Source organism: Oryzias latipes, chromosome 3, assembly GCF_053564925.1.
Source record: "Oryzias latipes strain Hd-rR chromosome 3, Olatipes_Hd-rR_3.1".
Lineage (NCBI taxonomy): Eukaryota > Metazoa > Chordata > Actinopteri > Beloniformes > Adrianichthyidae > Oryzias > Oryzias latipes.
In genome coordinates, this window is record NC_136239.1 from 30,243,446 (window position 1) to 30,253,997 (window position 10,552).

Here is a 10,552-nt window from a genome sequence, read left to right on the forward strand (position 1 = left end):
AAGTGACAACTGACCGCCCTAAAAAGTCCCACAGGAAAGGAAAGCAGTCACGCCAGACCACCAGAGAAGGAGTACAGTAGTCACACAACAAAAAAAAGGAAAACTTTGGAGTGCTTAACAGGTCTTAATAGCAACATTTTGAAAGGTATTTCATTCTCTGCTTCTTTTAAAATAAGCAATACCTTGATGCTGATTGTTGCAATAACTTGAAAGCAAAAAGTAAAAAAGTATTTATCATAATTGGAAATAAATTCATGCGTCAAAGGATTAAGATTGAAGAGATGTTTGTATTTACTTTGATTTAAGATGACTTTTGTGAGGGAAAATACTAATACTAATTAACTGAACAGTCAAAGAAATGTATGTGTCATTTTGTGTGAAAATGAGAGTATAACAATAACGGCTACGGATAGAATCTGAGAGGTGTCGTTTAAGATTCTAGATTCCACAAAAGGGAATTAACAAAACAGGTTTAAATGATAGAGGAGCAGCAGAAAAAGCATCAAATCCATTTTTTATGATCATTCAACATAAATCTTTTGCACCAAAACAAACTACTATGAGTAGCCCTGACTGTGAAACAGCTGCTACTGTGTCTCTGACCCTCTGAACTGTCAAAGCTGCAGAGGGGCAGAGTGGGGGCTGTTGAAAAGCCAAAGCTTCTGAATATTCCACCGCAGTCACCAACGCACCAGCTGTAGCTTGTCCGAGATACAGCTTTAATGCATGTATTGCAAGCTGGATTACACAAACTCCAAAGGGCCAAACCTATCTGACTGCTGCCCAGAAGCCGGCCATGTTGGGAGGGAGCTGCTGAAGTGATCCCTAGAAGACAAGCAGGCCACACTGGCTAATGTGACATGCCTCAAAGAGAGAAGAATTTTCACAGGGGCTTATCCAATCAGCTGCTCTTGTTTCGAGAATACATGACACGCTCCTATTACTCAATCAGTGCTGAAAAGTAAATGAATGAGGGAACAAGCTGAACACCATGAGCAGGATCATCCATGCTTCATGAAACAACTCTGGTGACTGTTAAAAGCTTCTGAATATAAAATAAACAAAAACCTCCAAATGATTGTTTATTTTTGTATGTAAATATATGAATAACATTTTTTAGAATAATCCTCAAAAAACTGGTCCAAGAGTGCAAGGACATCTTGATCATTAAAACTTCCACTTGGAGGTTATGTTGAATAGGACGTCCTGGTTTGTGAGAGGGGGAAAAGGGAGGGGATGTGTGACACCTGTGCTCCATGTATAGTCACGGATGTGGTCAAATGTCTTCCAAGGACGAATCAGTGAGGAGAATCGGGAAAAATGCAAGTCCCTCCTTGGCAAACAGCTGCAGTTGTTTCCAAAAAAGTATTGGGTGTCCAGTATCTGCGCAGCCATAATACATATTTGACTCACTACAGACCCGGTGGAGTCACACTCCAGCTTGGCGTTCAGGGTGGTTCAGACGCTCCCATCGTTTCTTTTGTTCGTAGTCTGTGCGGAGACCCCCAGACACTAAGCAGCCATGGATGCCATCAAGAAAAAGATGCAGATGCTCAAGCTCGACAAGGAGAATGCCTTGGATAGAGCTGAGCAGGCCGAGTCAGACAAGAAAGCATCAGAGGACAGAAGCAAACAGGTCGGCACTAAACTCTCAGTGCAGTTTTAATATGATGGTGCCACGGTGCGCCCTGTGCGATAGCCTGATTCTGTGTTTTCCTATTCAATCAAAGTAACTTTTAAAGTTATTTATTTGATGTTTGTTTTATATGTTGACTGAACAAACCGCTAAATACCAACTACGATTTTTTTTTTTATTGTTGAAAAGGAGACCAAGTTTGATCTAATTTCAGCTTTTATAGATGTTGCTTGATTAAGCAAAGATATTTGCTTTCACTCTTTTTTCCCCTAAATCAAAATAATTGTGAACTAAAGCTAAATCTCTTTTGTCTGGGCATCAGCTTGAGGATGACCTGGTGGCACTGCAGAAGAAACTGAAGGCAACTGAAGATGAGTTGGACAAGTACTCTGAGGCCTTGAAGGATGCCCAGGAGAAACTTGAGCTCGCAGAGAAGAAAGCCACAGATGTGAGTTTGGTCCTCAGGTATACCACCTCACTTGTGTTTGAGTTCAGAAAATGACTATAACCAACTTCCTCAAACATTAAGTAGAACAATTGATCAGAGGAGATATTGAAGCTCCATAGGATGTGTATAGTATAGTTAAATTTAGCTCTTGAGCTACTTATGGTAAGGTCAGTGGTTGTTGAGTTACTAGTGATTTACAGAGACTCTTGGGTGAATCTTAAGACTGGTGTCCTGTTTCAGTACGGGTACTTTGGCATAAAACTTCTTTGACAGATTTGTAGTTGTGCAGGTATCAGTTGCCACTCCACAGCTCTGCTTGAACCAGATAAAGTTACCAGTTTATTGACCCAGCCTTTCATGTAAAGCCAAAATAACGGATGTTCACAACTTACAAATAACAGAACATCAAAAATGGCATCTATTTGTTTCCAAAAATGTATCTCACACAAACGGTTGCTGACTTTAATTGAAACCAATAAAGCAAAAAAAAAAAAACATATTAAAGTTGCATTAATCTAATTATTAAGATTAGACAAGACAAGATAAGATGGGAAATATGTTTATTATCCAAAAACGGATTTTGCAAAATGCAGAAGCAAAACAAGCAGGTTTTAAGGAGAACAATATTGAAAAAAAGGTAAATTTCAGACATTCACAGAAAACTTGTCGAGAACATGTCATGAATGTAAATCCTTAGCAAAAAGTAGCCTTTTAAGTGTACTACAAGCATACTTAGTCTGTACTTAAAGTGAGGCAAAATTCTAAAAGTTGACTTTTTATATTCTATTTATATATTATACATTTAAAATGTTCCAATTTATTCTGAAGAAGTATTTAAGTTATTCAACTTCCAACACTCAACTTAATAAAGTAAACTGGAAATGTGCAACTTTTTGCTTAGGGAAGAAAAAAATATTTTTCAGACACTACTCCATCATAAATAGGGAAAAATGGCAAATAATAATAATATAAACACATTTAATAGTTGGATATTTTCTAAAGTGTTCTTTGTAGTTGCAATATGTGGTATTTCGCGTTGATTAGTGGGACTTCTCAGCAAGTGCCGCTTCTAAGCTGCTCCTCGCTGAAGTGTGTGATGTTTGGAGCCCTGATCTCTATGGGAATAGCTCAATGTGAAAACAGGGGATGCGCACACAATTACACTCCAGCCAAATGAGCGTAAAATACAATTAAAAATACGATAATATTTCTTAAAATGGATAAATAAAATAACTGAAATCAATAAAATCTACATTTTGTTTGCAGAGATAAAAAATGAACTAAATACGGGTAAAAATCTGTACTTCCGGGGATGGTGGCACGTCCCAATCCTCATCAGTAGTTGATTAAAGGCGGTGGGGGCAGGGATCAAACGCGCCGCATCCCCAAGACTGCGAAGTTTCCGCGGAGGGTTTTTTGTGCACCGAGTTGAGAAATATTTAGCCGGGCTGAGACAAAATATTTCCCTAAAAAAATGGCCGGTGGCAGCTCTCTAGAGGCGGTGAAGAAGAAAATCAAGTCGCTGCAGGAGCAGGCCGATGCGGCGGAGGAACGGGCGGCGCAGCTACAGCGGGATCTGAACCAGGAGAGGAGTGCGAGGGAAGCTGTAAGCCGCTAATCATTTAAGGCAATTAGTCCCCTGGCTGTGGGAGGCATTAGGCGCAAATCTGGTCAAAAAGCGTGGCCGCTAGGCCCAACAACCAAGGTTTCCGTTCGCTTACAACTGGGTATCAAATAGATCAGCTCGGCTGCAGCTTGCGTGAACATAAACGGGTGGCTTTAACCAGGCTCATCAGAGCGCATTTTTGTGTCAAATTTGTTTATGACCCAAAAAGTTACGTCGTGAAATTGCTGGGTGGGTGGTGGAAATGATGCCCTGGCATTTTTTTTTCACACATCCTAAAATTCTAACAAATCATCCAACCAAACCTACGTTTTTAATCAATGTATACATTTGTTTTTATCGTTCCTATACGACTTCCGGTCTTAGAACAGGCCCGTTTTAAGGGAACCACTAACTGAGTTTGGTTGTTCTAGGCTGAGGGAGATGTAGCCTCCTTGAACAGACGTATTCAGCTGGTTGAGGAGGAGTTGGACCGTGCTCAGGAGCGTCTGGCCACAGCTCTTACCAAGCTGGAGGAGGCTGAGAAGGCTGCTGATGAGAGTGAAAGGTGAGCAGATTTAATCATCCAACACAGTTGTCTTTTTAATACTCAACACTTGTGTGACTTTAAAAAAAAACTGTGTTCTGATCTGATGCTTAAAGGTAAGAAAGATTGTGTGAAGATGAAACTCATACCCATCTTAAGTGTACATCACTCTTACTCAGAGGATGCTGCTGAATGACTGTAACATGAAGCATGCTGGAACAGAATCATTCATAATGTGTGGACCAGTGCTGCCACCTCTGGCTTAAAGTAGTACTGCACGTGGTTGAAGAGAATTTTGGAAATTGCTCTTCTGATTCCCAATTATTCCTGACAAAAACCTATTTGTAAACATTTTGATCAGAGCAGAAGCCTGCTAATGCAAGGGAGGAAAGTGCTGCACTGTTGGAAATGAATATTGTGGAGTTGATCACCACATAAATTTTGAAAGAAATTCTTTTTGTTAAACACTGAAAGGCCTGTCCAGGAAAGCCAACCCTAGTTGGCGTGTTTTAAATCCCTTGTGTGTTTTAAAACCTGTCCTCTGGCTCAGTGCGGCCAAGAAAGAAGTTCAGCACTGGTCCACATATTTAGAAAATTACGTGTGAATCATCATAGGGCTGTCACTAACGATTATTTCAGTAGTTCAACAACTATTGTCTACGTAAAGCGAGGGGCAATTATTAATTTATATATTTTTTACAAAAGGTGATAGTGCTGGTACTCGGTCTATGGAGGTTTGCGTCATGTATGGCACTGCTAATGCTCGGCGTATGGTGCGTTCACAGAAGTTGAAACTTTAAATGTAAAATTCATGAATTTCAATTTTACCTTTTTTATAAAAGATAAAAAAGTTTAAGGTCCCAGGTAAGCTATATGCTGGCATAAAAAAAAACATAATTAGCTCACAAGCTATAGGGTTCCTGATTCCTGCACTAAATCATTATCTGAACTTCCCTTCTACAGTCAACGGCGCAGACCAGAGTTTCGTGCTTCTGCATCCAGAACGCCCGTGATCGCGCGTCGCGTTTTTAAGTCCGGTCTTGAGCTCTACGTACAAATTTCGCGTTCATTGATCGCATGCTGACAGTTAAACTGGTTGAACACTTTTACGCTGAATCGCAGTGCTAACACCAATCGGGGATTGGGATTTAGTAATGTGGGTGGTGTCCGCCTCAAAACACGGAAGTACCAGCCGTTGTAAACATGATCACAAAGGAGACGTCAATAATTGTGGTTTGTGTTCGGTCGGATTGGAATGACTCCAAGGCGGACATTTACAGGAACAGAGCTGTGAAAACAAAAGGTCTGGAGCAGGATTTGCACTGCTATGACGTTGCACACCGAGCCTCTTACTGTTGTAGACGGCGGAGGAGCCCGTCTGTATCTGTCTTCTTCTTCTATGGTTGAGGAAGGGCTATACTGCCTCCAAAAGTTCCTGTTGGAATGCTGTTGGATCATTCCTAAATGATTTAAATGGACCTGCTGCTGTTTTTTCTCGGCTACAGAGGCATGAAAGTCATTGAGAACAGGGCAATGAAGGATGAAGAGAAGATGGAACTGCAGGAGATCCAGCTGAAAGAGGCCAAACACATCGCTGAGGAGGCTGACCGTAAATACGAGGAGGCAAGTTTGTCAGCTGTTCCCTGCTCTCTGGGGGGGGGGTTCAGATTCCTTTCCTCCAAAATGGTGGTGCTGTCTACAGGTTTGTAATGGATGGATGTTTGATCTTTAGGTTGCCCGTAAGCTGGTGATCATTGAGAGCGACTTGGAACGTACAGAGGAGCGTGCTGAGCTGTCTGAAGGGTAGCTACTCCCCTCTTTATCTTCAACCTTTATTGAGAATTGCTAACGGTAATAGATTTCAGTAATGAAATCCCACATTTTTAAACTATTCTGTTGTTTCACAGCAAATGCTCTGAACTTGAGGAGGAGCTGAAAACTGTGCAGAACAACCTGAAGTCTCTGGAGGCTCAGGCAGAGAAGGTAGATCGTCTTATCAAGAGGAACACATTTCTCAATGGGAGCACATTTGTTTGGGGCTCTCAGCACATCTCTGTAATTCTGGTCTTTGTGTGCAACCACAGTACTCGCAGAAGGAAGACAAGTATGAGGAGGAGATCAAGGTTCTTACAGACAAGCTCAAGGAGGTGAGAGCTCCGGAGTCCAGATAAAACAGTTGCTGCCCAAACATGCTGACACTGTACTTCACTTGAAGGACTGTTGCATGCTGGTACTTAAAATGTCGCTAACACCAGACCTGGCTCCTCCTCTCAGGCTGAGACCCGTGCTGAGTTTGCTGAGAGATCAGTCGCCAAGCTTGAGAAGACCATTGATGACCTTGAGGGTATGACATGTTTACACTTGGACAGCATTCACCAGCACTCCTCTAGGAGTGGATGCTAGTTTTTTCAGTAGGCCTGGGTCTCACCACCACAATACTGAATTTTGGTTTAACAAGGTCACTATTCAACTTCCGATTCAATGAGATACACTTTAAAATGGATTTGGTTTTCAAATTGCCAAAACTATTTTGTTTCGTTCGATGAAAACTTGTCAGGCAGATATTTAAACAGAACAAAGGTGAGTTACTAAAAAAAATAAGTAATTCTCACATTAAAAACTAACTGAAAACATTTTTCCCTTAAATGTGTTAGAAATTATTTTATTGATTCATGGATTTGATGAACCTATTGCCTTTTCTATATGAAGATCTATTTAAATAATATTCTTAAACCATTTTATGAATTTATCTAAAGGAAACACGTGAGTTTGAATTCTGGGAGAGGTTTCTTTTTATCACGATAAAGATGAAAATTTGGAGGATTATGGATTTTTCTCAACAGGCTAAAATAAATTCTGTAAGGAACTGTGAAAGGTGATCCACAGCAGTCTGCTTGATAGTCATGGGGGCAACATTTCTGAACGTGGCGCTGTGCGGCGCTCTGCTGTAGTGACTTCAAGGCTAAGCAGTGTTTGCAGGCGGGTGCAGCTTCTCAGTGACTCCTCAGGAATCTGACACAATAACAATTAGCAGCTGTTCACCTGACTTCCCTATTTTTGCCCTGATTTGATTTAATATTTGTTTTAATTTATTTTCTTACCTTTCATTTTCTACATTTTAGGTTCTGTTGCAATTTCCCCCCTCTGACTCCTTTTTGTCTTTTTTTTTGTTTTCAAACTCTCCACTAAATAATAACACAATAGATGAGCTGTATTCCCAGAAGCTGAAGTACAAGGCCATCAGCGAGGAGCTGGACCATGCCCTCAACGACATGACATCCATGTAATTCTCCACATGCCTGACAGTGCTTTGTGCCTTAGATCCTAACTGATGTAGCAATAGCTCCCTCTTGTGGCATGTTTGGGGTGTGTGGATTTATTCTCAGCTCAACTGTAGATTTTTTAAAATTCATCTTTGCTGCTTGATTTACTATGATTTGAAAATAAACCAATGGTGCTCTGACTCTCTGGACTACCTTCTTAGATTTGACTCACCTAGATTTCTTTATATTGGTGTGAGTGTGGCCCTTAACTCTCATTTTCTACATTTTTTTTTTTTTTTTACATGGCTTTATCTTTTTACCCCTTTGATTTCTCCATCCAACACTTTTGCTCTTCTGTTTTCACAGCTAAATGCTTTCACCTTTCACGTCAGAAGCTGGTTGTGTGTCGTCATTTCACTCCCGGGCAGCGCGGCCCATTTTTCGATGTCCTTCGTGTCTGTATTTCTTTACCGCCCTGCCACTCCTGCACATTGGGCCGTCGCTGCCAGCACACACTGCTCCATCACTCGTTCAGACTTTTGGGCCCTTCTGCTTTCTGTAAAATAAACTTTATTCCATCTGTGTCAGCCCTTCCCCTTTCTCTTGCAACCTTTCTTTATTTGCATTTGTCCAACTGCTTTTTTGTTTTCATTTGTCTTTTGTGTTTTAATTTATTTTGAGTAGCTTTTGAATAAAATCTGGAGCTCCTATCCCATTTTACTGTTCCTTCTTCTGTTTGTGAGGACATTGATACAAGTCCTCACAGTAGGTGATGAACTGATAATGGGATTTTTAGTGTATCCAGCGTTAAGGAGGCTTTTTAAAGCACATTCTCTGGAATTTTCTGACCAAAATATGTCAACTGTTAAGTTTCAGCCTGTACATTTATATAAGGAGGTCCATTGAAATGGACTAGAATTAAATGTTCGGATGCCCTCAACACTTCTTGATCCCAGATATAATAAGGAAATAAGAAATATAAAATGTTTCACGATTTTATCTTTCTAAAGAATTACAGTAACTCTAAAGGATGGAAAATATATTCGTAATGATTTTTAGGACGATCATATAGACTTTTCTATTACCTTTTTTAATGCTTCTTTTTTATAAAGCAGGGGTAAAGTAGGTGTCAGACTTTTCTAGAAGGTCAATCCTTAAGTGACTGCACCCTGAGGCATTGAGCTTTAGACACTTGAATCCACTTCAGAACTGCTGACCTTTTGCCTTTAAATGGCTTCACGGAGGCCGTTTTCATCGGACACTTCTTCAGAGCAATGTTAACCCATTGTGCACTGTTTGTACTAACCTGCCGTCTGTCTTTTTCCCTTTTTCTCCTGCTTTCTGACTGTCAAGATCATCTATACAAGCAACTTGAGAAAAACCGTCTCCTTACCAATGAACTGAGAGTAGCCTTAAATGAAGCATAGCCCGAAGAGGGGATTGTGTTCAGCGACTTAAAAACGACATGGAAAGTAGAGTCTACAACCTCAAAAGTCAATGACAATTTCTTCCCAACTTTCTCTGGTTTGAAATGAGAAGCCTGTGTGCTTATGAAAGCGTGTCACACTTAAGGCATGAGGATCTGGCCGCCACGTTTCCAGTAACCTTGAAGTCTGCTACAATTAAATGACAAAGATACAAGCTATTGAGTACTTTCTCCTAACGTGAAATGTTCAAGAACCCGGGGACACGTTTTACTGAACAACAGACCCAACTTACTGCATTCCACTGAAAGAATGAGAGTTTAGTGGGACTTCTGTGTAGCCAAATAATCAGGAAATACAAAATTATTGATCGACGTCTCTGTAGATTGTCTGATTTGGAATGTTAAAGTAGCACTTCATTGCCGAGCACTAGTTTGAAACCTGTCAGAAGGAAAATCTTGCAGGAAATCCTTTGGACTTGGTTCAGTTCTGCTTTTGTTTTGATCCAATGAACAAAGATAATGTGAAACTCCACATGAAAGGGAAACAAACAGATCCTGTTTGTGTGTAGGAGGACAACAGTAACAGCTGTTCTTATCCGATTTGGTTTACTTATAAAAAATAACAATTTGTAGTTTTGCCTTGCCTGTTGTGAATTTATTAATATTTTCAAAACGTGAAGGGATGATAAAAATATTCTCTGCATCGTTTGCTAGTCTTTGATGTGACTGGCTAGGACACAAGGTCCTCGGAGGTCGTGGGACATGGGAGAAGGTCTAAGCTAGTGGTCTCCAGCTCTGGTCCCCTGGAGCTTCTGCCTTGCTCATTTTTCAGATAACAGAGACTTGGCTGGTCCTGATTGGGTGAATCAAATGTTTCCAGACTGATAAACAAAACATGCTCGATTCAGGTAATCAGAACTAGATGAAACTTTATTTATCTCACGATGGGGAAATTCTTTAAATGTGAATGTGTGTGGTGGCTCTGGAGGTCACTGCATAAAGCAGGATGCTGGATCTAGCTAATGAAAAAACCAAAAGTTTTTACTCCCCACATTTTTTCAGATGTTCTTAACATGATTTGTTCCCATGAACAGCTGATACAGATAATATACAGATAATATTAGGGGGTGGAATACATGGAAAACATGCAAGACACACAGGCCCTTGAGGCCTGGTGTTCCCCACTCCTGCTCTACACAAAGTAGCGAGAAAAAGTGCAGCTCAAATACAGTTTGCCTGTTTCTGTCAAGTTCAACTTTTATTTGAGTGAAATGGTTTACACGGTTATTTTAGGTAATTTGCACTTTTTTGCTGGAAGCATGTTGCACATTGTCATTCATATGAAGCCATACATACTGTTGTGACTAAATAACAAGTTTTTTTTTATTTATGTTTCAATGTCACTGTCAGTTTGTACTGTCACATACACTTAGTGTCTAGTGTTTTTGTTTTTTCATAGATTTTCCATTCTTTTATGGCACAGTTGAGATGTTTTTTGTCATTTCCTGGAATTGTATCAACAAATATATCAATAAAGATCTATGTAAAATGTTTCATGGTTTTGTGTTTAAAAACAAGCAAAAGTACTTAGCAAAGAACAACACATAAGAATGTATGCCCTTACATACT

The 10,552-nt window shown here is 40.2% G+C and overlaps 1 protein-coding gene across 5 annotated transcripts; it reads left to right on the forward strand.

Annotated features, from left to right (window-relative positions):
* The first annotated feature begins 32 nt into the window (after positions 1–32).
* tpma (alpha-tropomyosin) lies at positions 33–10,474 on the forward strand. Of its 5 annotated transcripts, XM_078944601.1 has the most exons (11): positions 33–145; positions 1,419–1,636; positions 1,959–2,084; positions 4,122–4,255; positions 5,740–5,857; positions 5,967–6,037; positions 6,142–6,217; positions 6,319–6,381; positions 6,509–6,578; positions 7,439–7,517; positions 7,864–8,212. In XM_078944601.1, exons 2-11 carry the CDS (start codon positions 1,523–1,525, stop codon positions 7,865–7,867), a joined length of 855 nt encoding a protein of 284 aa, XP_078800727.1. In that variant the 5' UTR covers positions 33–145; positions 1,419–1,522; the 3' UTR covers positions 7,868–8,212. The 5 variants fall into 5 exon arrangements, with proteins under 5 accessions (XP_078800727.1, XP_004067324.1, XP_023809339.1 ...); XM_004067276.4 differs by lacking the exon at positions 33–145 and having other exon boundaries at positions 1,409–1,636; XM_023953571.2 differs by lacking the exons at positions 33–145; positions 7,439–7,517; positions 7,864–8,212 and adding an exon at positions 8,851–10,474 and having other exon boundaries at positions 1,409–1,636.
* The last annotated feature ends 78 nt before the right edge of the window (positions 10,475–10,552 follow it).

Excerpts from the sequence above, each read along its gene's own strand:
- tpma (XM_078944601.1), top strand. The coding sequence starts at position 1,523 with ATGGATGCCATCAAGAAAAAGATGCAGATGCTCAAGCTCGACAAGGAG. Across the intron at positions 1,637-1,958 it reads CAGAGGACAGAAGCAAACAG|CTTGAGGATGACCTGGTGGC; the intron begins GTCGGCACTAAA and ends TCTGGGCATCAG. Across the intron at positions 6,579-7,438 it reads GACCATTGATGACCTTGAGG|ATGAGCTGTATTCCCAGAAG; the intron begins GTATGACATGTT and ends ATAACACAATAG.